A 16233-nucleotide genomic window follows, 5' to 3' on the forward strand; every position below is an offset into this window, starting at 1 on the left:
GGCTCAGTGGTAGAGCACTCACCTAGCACATGCAAGGCCCTGGTTTGATCCTCAGCACCACATAAAATAATAAAGGTATTGTGTCCAACTAAAACTAAAAAAAAATAGTGCTGGGGATGTGGCTTAAGCGGTAGTGTGCTTGCCTGGCATGCATGTGGCCAGGGTTCGATCCTCAGCACCACATAAAAACAAAAGATGTTGTGTATGCCAAAAACTAAAAAATAAATATTAAAAAATTCTCTCTCCTCTTCCTCTCTCTCTCTCTCTCTCTCTCTCTCTCTCTCTCTCTCTCTCTCTCCCTCCCTTTCTCTCTATCACTATCTCTCTCTTAAAAAATAAAATAAAAATAAAAAATAAAGATATTAAAAAACAGAATATCAAAAGATGTAGGGAAGATCATTAGTGTAGAAAAAGGAGACTGAGAGAAACAGTGGAAATGGGAAAGGGAAGGCAATAAAGAATGAATTCTTCAAAAATCATGTTACATGCATATATAAACATACCTTTATGTATAAGTGCAAATAAACAATCAAATATAAATAAATAGTCAAGTGAGAGAAAGTCCGGGAGAATAGAAGGAGAAGAATGAAGGAGGAGGGGTAGGACAGGAGGGAAAAGAAGGGATTATGAACTCAACAGGAATTTCTTGCCTGTATGATTTTGTGGTTGGGATGAACCCAACTACTATGTATAATTATAAACTCTAATAAAAATATTGAAAATGTATTCTTACTTGTAATGATAATCCTAGTAACATAATGCTAAGCTACTTTTCAAAATTCTTTTTACTCTGGTTCCACTTTAATTGCTACTTAAAGTTATTTATAATTTTAGGCAAAATTTAATTCAGAAATTCTGTGTATCAACAAGATTTATGCTGATTTATATAGATTATTTTTAGCATCATGAAAGACACTAAATCACTTGTATTTTTAAGCGACAAAATTGATAACTCATATACATAGTACAGCTTGCAAAATCCATGAATTATCTACTTCTAGCAATAATTTATCCACTTCTAACAATGAGTAACCTAATCAAGCTTACAAAAATAAATATTAAAAACAAACAAACAAACAAAAAGCACCCAGTCAATAACTGGGTAAAAGAACTAAATAGAAATTTCTCAAAAGAAACACAAATGTCCAGTATATATATAAAACTCTTCTACACCTCTATCAATTAGGTTAATGCAAATCAAAACTACACTAAGACTTTATCTTACTCCAGCCATAATGGTAATGATAAACAACATAAACAACAATACATGCTGGTAGGAATCTAAGCGGAAGGCACATTTGTACACTGCTGGTGGGAATGCAGACTAGTACAATCACTCTGGAAAACAGTTTGGAGATTCCCCAAAATCTAAGAAGAGAACCACAACATGAACCAGCTATCCCATGCCTCAGTAGTTTCCCAAAATTACTAAAATAAAATTTGCCTAGTATAGTAATACAGCCACGTGTGTTTACAGTAGCACAATTCACAATAGGTAAATTATGAAATCAACCCAGGTGCCTGTCAATATATGAAAGAATTAAGAAGTTGTAGTGCACATGCATACGATGGAGTATTACTTAGCCATAAAGAATAAAATATGCCATTTGCTGGTAAATGTTTAGAAACAAAGAATACCATACTAAGTGAAATAATTCAAGCTAAGAAACTGAATGGTAGAGCACTCGTCTAGCATGGGCCGTCTGCAAACCAGGGGGAGGTGATCTCAGACCTCCGGCCTCCAAGCCATGAGACTGACATTTCTGTCACTTAAGGCATCTGGTCTGTGGGACCCTGGGAAGCCCATGGAACCGGTGCCTCCTAGGGAGGGGACTACCAAATTCAGGCATCAGTTACAGGAAAGAAGAGAAGGATTTTGTCTGTCTGGACAAGCCTCAATTTCAGAGATTTGTTAAGAATGATTTTCAAAAAGGGTAAAATCAAGCCTCTGTCTCATACATGAAAGTGAACCTGTGGGAGAGAGGTCCTCCCGCTGGTCCATCAGTGGGGAGCCCGCAGGCCTCCTGACGGGTCCATCCTCAGCACCACATAAAAATAAAGGAATTGTGTTGTGTCCATCTACACCTAAAAAATAAATATAAAAATAACAATGAGGTTCTCCTCCCATCTTCTGTGCAACTCCCCTTCTCCCTGTTTTTCCCTCGCACCTCTCTTCCCTATTTAGTGGTAGTCTTCTTCTCATGCTCTTCCTTCCTATCCCATTTTGAGTCACCTCCCTTATAGCAGAGAAGACATTCGGCATTTGGTTTTTAGGGATTGGCTAACTTCACTTAGCATAATCTGCTCAAATGCCATCCATTTACCTGAAAATGCCATCATTTTATATTTTTTAGTGCTGAGTAATATTCCATTGTTATTAATGCAACTGTTAATTTTAAAGAAACATATTTCAAGTATTTTTTAAAATAATGGTGATTAATGTATACCGTATTCTTGGCTTCAATATCTGCAATGAATGAAAGCAGTTTTGTTGATATTGATGTGTTCCTCTAAAACATAGCACAGTGGAGAGGAGTTTCACCCTTGTTTTTGTGAACATTTGGATTGGCACCATTTTTTTTAGAAGAATAATTGCACATTCCTCTTCCTCGTATTGTACAGCCTGTCAATTTTAACCAAGAAATAGATTGTACATTTGGGGAATTCAAGAAAATATTTCACATTTTCTAATCAGCTATAACTAAGTGGCATTAACCAATTTTTCTTCTAAGCATTTCAATCAAATTCATTTACTGCGAAACCATTGGCTACATCTACCTTCATCAACGGTGTGTTGCCATCACTGTCATACAGGTCGACACTGCGTTTCCTCTTCACTAGAAGAGCCACCACTGCTGGATTGCCATAGGCACAGGCATACTGTAGAGGAGTTCTATGCAAGCAAGAGGATTTATTAAAAATTCATAAGGCACCTTTTGAAATATACAACTATTCATGCAATTATAAACATTAAATAGCATATAATTCCTCTATTTTCTTCTGAAGAAGGTACAATATTTACTAGCTGTTATTACTTATTAAATTAATAAATGATCAACCTATGCCATTGACACTTTTTAAAAAATTTCTTGTTTCTAATACTGCTGGGGATTGAACCACAGGGAACTCAACTACTGAGTCATATCCTAAGCACTTTTTAATATTTTTTTTAAAACTAGGATGCAGGGTCTCAGTAAATTGCCCTCCCTGACCTTGAACTTCCAATGCCCATGCATCAACATCATAAGTCACTGGAATTATGGGCTTGTGCCACCATGCCTTTTTTCATTGGTTTTACTTATTTTTGCTTTGTTTCTGTGGTGCTGGGGATGTAACCCAGGCCTGAGGCATTCTGGGTAAGGAAGCTCTCTACCATAGAACCATATCCCCAGAGCAGAGCAGTCAACTTGCCTAGAAAGAACATGGCCTTGCAATTTAGCTCATCTTTGATTTGAGTTCTACTTTAAGCTCTGTGAAATATTATTTATTCCATAATCTTCCTCTCCCTCAGTTTCCTCACTAATAAAGTAAGGATTAAAAACAACAATTACTTCTCAGGATACTACAGGGTCGCTTAATGGAGAATCGATGTAAAATATATAAAGAGTTTCTAGCACAAGCAACAGCTCAATAATTAATTACAATAGGAACCAATCAACAGTATTTCAATTAATAAATTAGTAGCATTATAGTAATTTTTACAGATATATTTTTAAAACTATGTATTTCAATGAGAGTTACATGCTTTTTCTCTCTATCATTTTAAAAATACTGACATTAAAGTGCCACTAATAATTCTGGTTGCATTACAACTATAATTGGCAGCATTTAATTTTTTTCTTCATATACAAAATAAAGGACAATCATAATTCATGGTGTCTTAAATGAAATGTAAGACAATGGATTTATGGCTGTTTTAGTCACAAGGAGGGCATTTAAATTAAGTTAAATTCTTTAAAGTACTATAGAAAAAATAAGCTGAATAATAACAGCAAACAATCAAACTGAAAGAAAAATAATCCTTGCTTATCTTATTTATTTCCAAGTAACTTAAAATAAAAGGAAAAAGTACCCAAACAAATTAGTATGTTTAAATTCATTCATCATTTAAATATATAGGATATTTTAGGGGGATCATTAGTGCTGAGTCACGAAAAGCAGGCGAACGGGAGCTTGAATGCAGCAGATCCGGGCTCGGTGTGTGTTCTGAGAGGCCCAGACTGTTCGCCCCAGGTCCATGTCAGCTCAGCATTGCCTAGTAATCCTGAGCAAACAGCATTTAGACTCCCTATGACCGTGCAGCTGAAGGGGTCAGAGACTTGATCTCTCCGCGCCCTCCGCCATGTTGGATCCATGGACCTAATATCTGCTGTATTTATCTGGATGCATTTTTATCATGTAATGGTGGTGTGTTGTACAAGAATTTACTTGAGATGAAGAGATTTTCCCTTTTTATACAAAATGCACTATTCTCTATTGATCATCTTGCTAGAAAAGAAGAAACACAGAGACTTCTGTTCCAGAGGCTGTGATTCTTGGAACTAAGCACATAATTTAATTCTATATGTTATATGCATAGGTTTTTGCAGTTATTTGAGCCCCTCTAATCTGTGAGGCACTAGAAACCTACAGGATAACTAAAAGCTTGTAGAGTAGAAGTACCACAGCTTCAGATGCATTTGAATAGATGGGTAGACACATAAACAATATGAAAAAACAAGAGAAGAAAACATCCAAAACAAAACAGTGGAGTCGATTCATCCACAAACTCTACTGACACTGCACTGCAGGAAATGCCAGGGAGAGAATTTAGAAAGTTCATAGATAAGATAATCTAAGAGGTAAAAGAAGTAAATCAGAAGTAAAATATCAATCAAAAAGTAGATAGAAACTTGAGGAAGAATCAATTGGAAATTCTTGAAATGAAAGAATCAACAAACCAAATTAAAAATTTAATAGAAAGCATTACCAATAGACTAGATCATTCGAAAGATAGATGTTGAGGGAACAAAGGCAATATAATCTTGGCAAAGAAACTTGATCATGGAAAAAAACTTGTAAGAGAACATGAACACAATTTTCAAGAAATATGGGGTAATATTAAAATGTCAAATCTAAAATTTATAGGGACTCTGAGGTACAAATGAAAGGAATGCACAATATTTTCAATAATACATTAGAGAAAAATTCCCAAATCTTAATAATTAAATGGAAAATAAAATGCAGAAGGCATTCAGGATTCCAAGTATACAAAATTACAACAAACCCATTCCAAGGCACATTATTATAAAAATGCCTTACCTTGGGGCTGAGGCTGTAACCAAGTGGTAGAGTGATTGCCTCCCACATGTGAGGCACTGGGTACAATAGTCAGCACAACACAAAAATAAATAAATAAATATATTGTGTCCATCTACAAATACACACACACATATGTATATATACACACACACACACACATATATATATATATATATATATATATATATATATATATATATACATATATATAATATTTTTCTTTTAAAGTCCTAACCTGCAGAAAAAGGACAGAATTTTAAAGCAGCTAGAAAAAAATTACTGGCCAAATTTACAAGTGAACAAATATTAATTTCAGCTGATTTTTCAGCTTGAAATAATGTATACAAAACTCTGAAAGAAAATGGATGCTATCAAAATTAATTTTGAAAAATAATTAAATTTTTCTTAGAAATCTTGTCTCACTATTCAATTAAATCAGTCAATTTTCTCAAACAAATCTCTTAGTTACTCTCTATTTGCCTCACAACTAAAGAATATAATGTAAACTAAGACAATGTCCAAACTTTCAGAAACACGTAGATGTGGGACACAAGTACTTTTGCCGAATCTATAAATAATGTGTAACTGAATGGCATAGTTAGTTTTAACCTGAATTTTCCAAGAGCTACACAAGGCCAGTTGCCAGCTGTAAACTGGTAATTGCTACTAGTTTAGGTTCGCATGCTCAAAAGAAAGTACTTAGCACTTACCCTATCCTGACTTTTGTAGTGTTACCACTGAATTCTACTCCAAAGCCTTTTGCCAAGCAATATAATGTCTCCTAGAGAAATTTTGTAGTGAGTTTGTATAGAACATATTTTAAACATGTTAAGATACATGTATAAACAAATTAAACTTTATGAATATAGGCTTCTGAATTAATGAATTTCCACTTAGCTGCATTTTTTTTATACTTGAAAGAATATTTAACACTAGCATTAGTATATCCCCAGCTAATTGTTGGTAATAGCTTCAATCATAAAACAAAAGCATTTCTATCCAGAATAAACTTGAGGGGTGTGGCTTAGGTGATAGATGATTTACCAAGCTAAGAAACCCTTGTTCAATTCCCACCATGACATGTAGCAAAAAATTAATTAATTAATTAAAACAAAATGTTTTATATAAACATTGTAAATGCCAGATAAATTTTAAAATAAGACATATAAATGATAGCAGAAATGCATGTATTAGACAATAATGAACTAGACAACACTCAAGGTAATATTTGCAATTTAGGTATTGTATTATATTTAAATAAAAATATATAATGTGGGGCTGGGGTTGTGGCTCAGAGGTAGAGTGCTTGCCTAGCACAGGTGGGGCAGTGAGTTTGATCTTCAGAACCACATAAAAAATAAATAAATAAAATAAAGGTATTGTATTCAACTACAACTAATAAATAAATATTAAAAAGTATATAATGGAGATCCAACATGGCGGCAGGTGTGGAGAAATCAAGTCTCCGACCTCTTCAGCTGCATGGGCATAGGGAGTCGTAGACTGTCTAAATACTGTTTGCTCAGGATCACTAGGCAATGCTGAGCTGACGTGGATCTGGGTCGAACAGTCTGGGCCTCTCACCGAGCCCGGATCGGCTGAATTCAAGCTCCCTCCCATTCACCTGCTTCTCTCAGCCAAACTGCTGTGACTCAGCCCTAAGGATCCCCCAGAAACAACTGGTCAGACCTTCTGAACTTACGGAGGTAAATGCCAACTGAGCCTTCATAGGCAGTGGCCACAGGATTGAAACGGGGCTTGGGAGAGACAATCAGGACCTACCCGTTACAGTGGTCACCCAGCAAAGGGAACAAACTGTCACAATTTGCATGGGATACCACCATGGCAGAGAGCTGACTTCACCACAACGTGGCAGACGAGATAACTTCATTGAAACCAGCAGCGACAGGTGTGTAATCCCCTAGCCATTCCTCTCCACGAAGTGAGGAAACCTTAAGAGCCACTCCCAGCTCTCCCGTGAGCGTAATAGCCAGACCCAGAGAATCAGGAGTGGCTCGGGACTCGCGGCACAGAACTGCCAGCTACCACTACCACCAGTGCTGACAACTGAGGTCTCTTGCACCAGCTACCGGGGGCGTGGCTACTGGAGGGCAAGCAAATTCGCTGGGGGTTCTCAGCAATAAGATCTACAAACTTAGGGTCTGAGGGAATGGAAAAAGGGAGAGTGTGCCCAGGAGTTCATGAAAACAGGGCTCCCAGGAGCAGAAGACCTGGCGTGTAACCAGTATTGCGGTGAGTGTCACCTGTGAGCAGGGCCTGGCTTGAGAAAAAGTGAGGAAGTGACTAGACACAAGAGAAGGCCCTAGACACCCAGAATTGAAACCCAGCCAGTCTGGGAGGAAGAGCTACTGCACAGTGATTGGTTCCCGCCTATTGAGAGGAGAAGCTTGGCCCAGTAGGCACAGCTCCACCTACTGGAAGAGAAGTTAATCAAACTGTAAGACTGCATTTATTAATTTTTTTTAATTTCTTTAAATTTTTTTTTAATTTTTTATTTTAAATTTTAATTTTCATTTTTATTACTATTATCATTATTTTAAATTTTTTTCTCTTTTTTATTTTCTATTTTTTCTTTTGTCTTTTCATTTTTTTCAATTTTCTTATTCCCCCTTCCTTGAATTCTACCTGCTTACTCTCATTCGCTTTAGTGACTTCCTCCCTTCCTTTCTAATACCTTTACTCCCAAGCATCAAATAAATTTATAGGAGTAAGGAGTAACTCAGCAGTCAAACAGAACAAGAAGTAACATGAGCAGCATGAAAAAGCAAGGAAGAAAAGGAGTACAAACAATGCAGGACAGCCTAAATATTCAGGAGGACCTAGAGTCATCAGAAAAAATGGTCATACAAAGAACTCAAGAAATACCTTAGACAGATGGAATGGAACCTGAAAGAGGATACGAGACAGCAAATTCAAATAGTGAAAGAACACATTGAAAATGAATTACATAAACAGATAAAAGAAAAAGTTAAGCATCTTTATCAGGAGATAGAGATTATTAAAAAAAATCAAACAATAATTCTAGAAATGAAGGAAATTATAAACCAAATTAAAAACTCAAATGAGAGTATCACCAACAGATTGGAGCAAGTAGAAACCAGAACGTCAGATAATGAAGACAAAATATATCATCTTGAAAAGAGTCTAGCCAACTCAGAAAGGCTGGTAAAAAATCATGAGAAAAACATCCAAGAGATATGGGATAACATAAAAAAAACAAATGTAAGAGTCATCAGGATAGTGGAAGGTATAGAGATTCAAACCAAGGGAATGAGTAATCTGTTTAAAGAAATAATTACAGAAAGCTTTCCAGAAATAAAAAAGAAAACAAATATACAAATTGTAGATGCATACAGGACACCGAGCATACAAAATCACAGTAGACCAACGCCAAGACACATTGTTATGAAGATATCCAATATACAGAACAAAGAGAAAATATTAAAAGCTACAAGAGAAAGGAGGCAGATTACATTCAGGAGTAAACCAATAAGGTTAACAACAGATTTTTTATCACAGAAGCTGAAAGCGAGAAGATCCTAGAACAATGTATTTCAAACACTGAAAGACAATGGATGCCAACCAAAAATTCTGTATCCAGCAAACTTAACCTTCAGGTACGACAACGAAATAAAAATCTTTCATGATAAACAAAAGCTAAAAGAATTTGCAGCCAGAAAACCAGCATTGCAAAGCATCTTGAGCAAAACACTACACGAGGAAGAAATTAAAAACAATAACCAAAACCATCAGTGGGAAGTCCCTCGGTAAAGACAGAGGGCTGGGGGAAAGCTAATCATGGAGAAACAAACAAAATTTTTAAAAAAGGAGATAAATAATCAAACATGGCTGGAAGTACAAACCATATATCAAGAGTAACTCTAAATGTTAATGGCTTAAACTCTCCAATAAAGTGACATAGGCTGGTAACATGGATTAAAAAAACGAATCCAACAATATGCTGCCTCCCAGAGACACATCTGATTGGAAAAGACATACAAAGGCTGAAGGTGAAAGGTTGAGAAAAAAATCATACCACACACACGGTCCTCAGAAGCAAGCAGGGGTGGCCATCCTCATATCGAATAAAATCGACTTCAAGAATAAGTTAATCAAAAGGGATAAGGAAGGACATTATATACTGTTATAAGGAAACATTCACCAACAAGACATAACAATTATCAATATTTATGCAAGAAATATGGTGCTTCGACGTTCATAAAACAAATTCTTCTCAAGTTCAAGAATCAAATAGACCACAATACAATAATTATGGGTGACTTCAACACACCTCTCTCACCATTGGACAGATCCTCCAAACAAAAGTTGAATAAAGAAACTATAGAACTCAATATCACAATCAATAACCTAGACTTAATTGACATATATAGAATATATCAATCATCATCAAGTGAATATACTTTTTTCTCAGCAGCACATGGATCCTTCTCAAAAATAGACTATATATTAAGCCATAGGGCAACCCTCAGTAAATATAAAGGGGTGGAGATAATACCATGCATTTTATCTGATCCTAATGAAATGAAACTGGAAATCAATGATAAAACAAGGAAAGAAAAATGCTACATCACATGTAAAATGAACAATATGTTACTGAATGATCAATGGGTTACAGAAGACATAAAGGAGGAAATCAAAAAATTCTTAGAGATAAATGAAAATACAGACACAATAGATCGGAATCTATGGGACACAATGAAAGCAGTTTTAAGAGGGAAATTCATGGCCTGGAGGTCACTCCTCAAAAAAAGGAAAAACCAACCAACAAATAAATGAGCTCACACTTCATCTCAAAGCCCTAGAAAAGTAAGAGCAAAGCAACAGCAAATATAGCAGAAGGCAAGAAATAATTAAAATCAGAGCGGAAATCAACAAAATTGAAACAAAAGAAACTATTGAAAAAATTTTAAAAAAAAACTAAAAAGGTGTTTCTTCAAAAAAAGAAATAAGATGGACAGACCCTTAGCCATACTAATGAAGAGAAGAAGAGAGAGAACTCAAATTACTAACATACGGGATAAAAAAGGCAATATCACAACAGATGCTACAGAAATACAGCAGACAATTAGAAATTATTTTGAAAACCTATATTCCAATAAAATAGAAGATAGTGAAGACATCAATAAATTTCTTAAGTCATATGATTTGCCGAGACTGAGTCAGGAGGATACACACAATTTGAACAGACCAATATCAATGGATGAAATAGAAGAAGCAAACAAAAGACTACCAACCAAGAAAAGCCCAGGATCGGATGGGTATACAGCGGAGTTTTACAAAACCTTTAAAGAAGAATTAATATAAATGCTTTTCAAGTTATTTCAGGAAATAGAAAAACAGGGAGCTCTTCCAAATTCATTCTATGAGGCCAACATCACCCTGATTCTGAAACCAGACAAAGACACCTCCAAGAAAGAGAACTACAGACCAATATCTCTGATGAACCTAGATGCAAAAATCCACAATAAAATTCTGGTGAATCGAATAAAAAAATACATCAAAAAAATTGTGCACCGTGAGCAAGTAGGACACATCCCTGGAATGCAAGGATGATTCAATATACAAAAATCAATAAATGTCATTCACCACATCAATACGCTTAAAGATAAGAACCATATGATCATCTTGATAGACACAGAAAAAGCATTCGACAAAGTACAGCATCCCTTTATGTTCAAAACATTAGAAAAACTAGGGATAACAGGAACTTACCTCAACATTGTAAAAGCTATCTATGCTAAGCCTCGGCTAGCATCATTCTGAATAGAGAAAAATTGAAGTCAATCCCTCTAAAATCTGGAACAAGACAGGGATGCCCTCTATCAGCACTTCTATTCAATATAGTTCTTGAAACACTGGCCAGAGCAATTAGACAGACGAAAGAAATTAAAGGCATAAAAATAGGAAAAGAAGAACTTATATTATCACTATTTGTGGATGACATGATTCTATACCTAGAAGAATCAAAAGGGTCTACAAAAAAACTACTTGAACTAATAAATAAATTCAGCAAAGTGGCAGGATATGAAATTCACGCACATAAATCAAAGGCATTTCTGTATATCAGCAACAAAACATCTGAAACAGAAATGAGGAAAAACACTCCATTCACAATATCCTCAAAAAAAAATAAAATACTTGGGAATCAACCTAACAAAAGAAGTGAAAGATTTATACAATGAAAACAACAAACCCTAAAGAGAGAAGTAGAAGAAGATCTTAGAAGATGAAAAAATATACCCTGTTCATGGATAGGCAGAACTAACATTATTAAAATGGTGATATTACCAAAAGTTCTCTACAAGTTTAATGTGATGCCAATTAAAATCCCAACAGCATTTCTTGTAGAAATAGAGAAAGCAAACATGAAATTCATATGGAAAAATAAAAGACCCAGAATAGCAAAAGCAATTTAAGCAGGAAGTGTGAATCAGGCGGTATAGCGATACCAGATCTCAAACTATATTACAGAGCAATAGTAACAAAAACAGCATGGTACTGGTACCAAAACAGGCGGGTGGACCAATGGTACACAATAGAGGACACAGAGACTAACCAACAAAGTTACAACTATCTTATATTTGATAAAGGGGCTAAAAGCATGCAATGGAGGAAGAATAGCATTTTCAACAAATGGTGTTGGGAAAACTGGAAATCCATATGCAACAAAATGAAACTGAATCCCCTCCTCTCACCATGCACAAAAGTTAACTCAAAATGGATCAAGGACATGGATATCAAATCAGAGACTCTGCGTCTGATAGAAGAAAAAGTTGGTTCTGATCTACATATTGTGGGGTCGGGCTCCAAATTCCTTAACAGGACACCCATAGCACAAGAGTTAATAGCAAGAATCAACAAATGGGACTTACTTAAACTAAAAAGTTTTTTTCACAGCAAGAGAAACAATAAGAAAAGTAAATAGGGAGCCTACATCATGGGAACAAATTTTTACTCCTCACACTTCAGATAGAGCCCTAATATCCAGAGTATACAAAGAACTCAAAAAATTAGACAATAAGATAACAAATAACCCAATCAACAAATGGGCCAAGGACCTGAACAGACACTTCTCAGAGGAGGACATACAATCAATCAACAAGTACATGAAAAAATACTCACCATCTCTAGCAGTCAGAGAAATGCAAATCAAAACCACCCTAAGATACCATCTCACTCCAGTAAGATTGGCAGCCATTATGAAGTCAAACAACAACAAGTGCTGGCAAGGATGTGGGGAAAAGGGTACTCTTGTACATTGCTGGTGGGACTGCAAATTGGTGCAGCCAATTTGGAAAGCAGTATGGAGATTCCTGGGAAAGCTGGGAATGGCACCAGCATTTGACCCAGCCATTGCCCTTCTCAGACTATTCCTTAAAGACCTTAAAAGAGCATACTACAGGGATACTGCCACACCAATATTCATAGCAGCACAATTCCCAATAGCTAGACTGTGGAACCAACCCAGATGCCCTTCAATAGATGAATGTATAAAAAAAATGTGGCATTTATACACCATGGAGTATTACGCAGCACTAAAGAATGACAAAATCGTGGAATTTGCAGGGAAATGGATGGCACTAGAGCAGATTATGCTAAGGGAAGCTAGCCAATCCCTAAAAAACAAATGTCAAATGTGTTCTTTGATATAATGAGAGCAACTAAGAACAGAGCAGGGAGGAAGAGCAGGAAAAAAAGATTAACATTAAACAGAGACATGAGGTGGGAGGGAAAGGGAGAGAAAAGGGAAATTGCGTGGAAATGGAAGAAGACCCTCATTGTTATACAATATTACATATAAGAGGTTGTGAGGGGAATGGGGAAAAAAAACAAGGAGAGAAATGAATTACAGTAGATGGGGTAGAGAGAGCAGATGGGAGGGGAGGGGAGGGGGGATAGTAGAGGATAGGAAAGGTAGCAGAATACAACAGTTACTAATATGGCATTATGTAAAAAATGTGGATGTGATTCTGCAATCTGTATTTGGGGTAAAAATGGGAGTTCATAACCCACTTGAATCTAATGTATGAAATATGATATATCAAGAGCTTTCTAATGTTTTAAACAACCAATAAAAAAAAGAAATTCATCAATGTCTTCACTATCTTCTATTTTATTGGAATATAGGGTTTCAAAATAATTTCTAATTGTCTGCTGTATTTCTGTAGCATCTGTTGTGATATTGCCTTTTTCATCCCGTATGTTAGTAATTTGAGTTCTCTCTCTTCTTCTCTACCTTAGCATGGCTAAGGACCTGTCGATCTTATTTATTTTTTTGAAGAACCAACTTTTAGTTTTGTCAATTTTTTTCAATAGTTTCTTTTGTTTCAATTTTGTTGATTTCTTCTCTGATTTTAATTATTTCTTTATTTCTGCTACATTTGCTGTTGTTTTGCTCTTCCTTTTCTAGGGCTTTAAGATGAAGTGTGAGCTCATTTATTTGTTGGTTTTTTTCTTTTTTTGAGGAATGACCTCAGGCATTGAATTTCCCTCTTAAAACTGCTTTCATTGTGTCCCATAGAATCCGATGTATTGTGTCTGTATTTTCATTTATCTCTAAGAATATTTTGATTTCCTCCTTTATGTCTTCTGTAACCCATTGATCATTCAGTAACATATTGTTCATTTTCCACATGATGTAGCATTTTTCCTTCCTTCTTTTATCATTGATTTCCAATTTCATTCCATTATGATCAGATAAAATGCATGATATTATCTCCACCCCTTTATATTTACTGAGGGTTGCCCTATGGCATAATATATGGTCTATTTTTGAGAAGGATCCATGTGCTGCTGAGAAAAAAGTATATTCACTTGATGATGGTTGATATATTCTATATATGTCAGTTAAGTCTAGGTTATTGATTATGATATTGAGTTCTATAGTTTCTTTATTCAATTTTTGTTGGGGGGAATGTGTCCAATGGTGAGAGAGGTGTGTTGAAGTCACCCATAATTATTGTATTGTGGTCTATTTGATTCTTGAACTTGAGGAGAGTTTGTTTTATCAACGTTTCAGTACCCTTATTTGGTGCATAAATATTGATAATTTTTATGTCTTGTTGGTGAATGTTTCCTTATAACAGTATATAATGTCCTTCCTTATCCCTTTTGATTAACTTATTCTTGAAGTCGATTTTATTCGATATGAGGATGGCCACCCCTGCTTGCTTCTGAGGACCGTGTGTGTGGTATGATTTTTTTCTCAACCTTTCACCTTCAGCCTTTGTAAATCTTTTCCAATCAGATATGTCTCCTGGAGGCAGCATATTCTTGGATTTGTTTTTTTAATCCATGTTACCAGCCAATGTCACTTTATTGGTGAGTTTAAGCCATTAATGTTTAGGATTACTATTGATATATGGTTTGTACTTCCAGCCATGTTTGATTATTTATCTTTTTTTTAATTTGGTTTTGTTTCTTCATGATTAGATTTTTTCCCTCTCTCACTTTACTGAGGTACTTCCCACTGTTGGTTTTGGTTATTGTTTTTCATTTCTTCCTCGTGTAGTGTTTTGCTCAAGATGCTTTGCAATGCTGGTTTTCTGGCTGCAAATTCTTTTAACTTTTGTTTATCATGAAAGATTTTTATTTCATTGTCGTACCTGAAGCGTAATTTTGCTGGATACAGAATTTTTGGTTGGCATCCATTGTCTTTCAGTGCTTGAAATACATTGTTCTAGGATCTTCTCACTTTGAGCGTCTGTGATAAAAAATCTGTTGTTAACCTTATTGGTTTACTCCTGAATGTAATCTGCCTCCTTTCTCTTGTTGCTTTTAATATTTTCTCTTTGTTCTGTATATTGGATATCTTCATAACAAAGTGTCTTGGCGTTCGTCTACTGTGATTTTGTATGCTCAGTGTTCTGTATGCATCTAAAATTTGTACATTCGGTTTTTTTTTTATTTCTGGAATGTTTTCTATAATTATTTCATTCATCAGGTTGCTCATTCCCTTGGTTTGAACCTCTATACCTTCCTCTATCCTAATGACTTAAGTTTTTTTATGTTATCCCATATCTCTTTGATGTTTTCTTCGTGATTTTTTACCAGCCTTTCTGAGTTGGCTAGACTCTTTTCAAGTTGATATATTTTGTCTTCATTATCTGACATTCTGGCTTCTACTTACTCCACACTGTTAGTGATACTCTCGTTTGAATTTTTATTTGGTTTATAGTTTCCTTCATTTCTAGAATTATTGTTTGATTTTTTTATAATTTCTATCTCCTGATAAAGATACTTATTTGCTTCTTTTATCTGTTAATGTAATTCATTTACAATGTGTTCTTTCATTGTTTTAATTTGCTGTCTCATATCCTATTTAACATTCCATTCCATCTGTCTAAAGTATTTCTTGAGTTCTTTATTTGACCATTTTTCTGATGCCTCTAGGTCCTCCTGAGTATTTAGGCTGTCCTGCATTGTTTGTACTCCTTTTCTTCCTTGCTTTTTCATGCTGCTCATGTTACTTTTTGTTCTGTTTGCTGAGTTACTGTTTACTTCTATAAATTTATTTGGTTTTGTGTGTCTCTGGAGTCTCTCTTTTGTGATTGGAGACTATGACTTGAGATGATGAGTTTTGTTGCACTTTAATGCAGATTCATTCATTTCGTAATCTGTGTACTGATTCTGATGGCATATAGTCGTCTATGGTTTGGTCTTGGGACTTATATTTAGGTCAAATGATGTGATGGTATTGAGGTTGGTATCTCTTGGCATCCTTGGTGTGTTGCTCTAGTGACAAGTGATATTAACAGGAGAATGGCCTGTAGTATTGGGGGGTAGCTAGGGACTTGGTAGCACTATATAACAACTGGGATCATTGACCTATACATATTTAGTAAATTACACATAAACAGCATAGTGATGCTTGGGAAGAAAGGTATTAGA

At 35.4% G+C, this 16233-nt stretch overlaps 1 protein-coding gene across 2 annotated transcripts in view; it reads right to left on the reverse strand.

Moving 5' to 3' along the window:
• The window catches only part of LOC110597289 (uncharacterized), a 168054-nt gene that overhangs the window by 26368 nt on the left and 125453 nt on the right, over positions 1 to 16233 (reverse strand). The window contains exons 3-4 of one of the 2 annotated variants that reach the window (XM_078038649.1): positions 2779 to 2893; positions 2448 to 2623 (exon numbers count right to left, since the gene is read on the reverse strand). In XM_078038649.1, coding sequence (XP_077894775.1) covers positions 2448 to 2623; positions 2779 to 2893 — 291 coding nt within the window. The remainder of the gene's footprint in view (positions 1 to 2447; positions 2624 to 2778; positions 2894 to 16233) is intronic. The other variant, XM_078038650.1, reaches the window with a different exon arrangement.

This window comes from Ictidomys tridecemlineatus, chromosome 2 (genome assembly GCF_052094955.1).
Source record: "Ictidomys tridecemlineatus isolate mIctTri1 chromosome 2, mIctTri1.hap1, whole genome shotgun sequence".
Classification (NCBI taxonomy): domain Eukaryota; kingdom Metazoa; phylum Chordata; class Mammalia; order Rodentia; family Sciuridae; genus Ictidomys; species Ictidomys tridecemlineatus.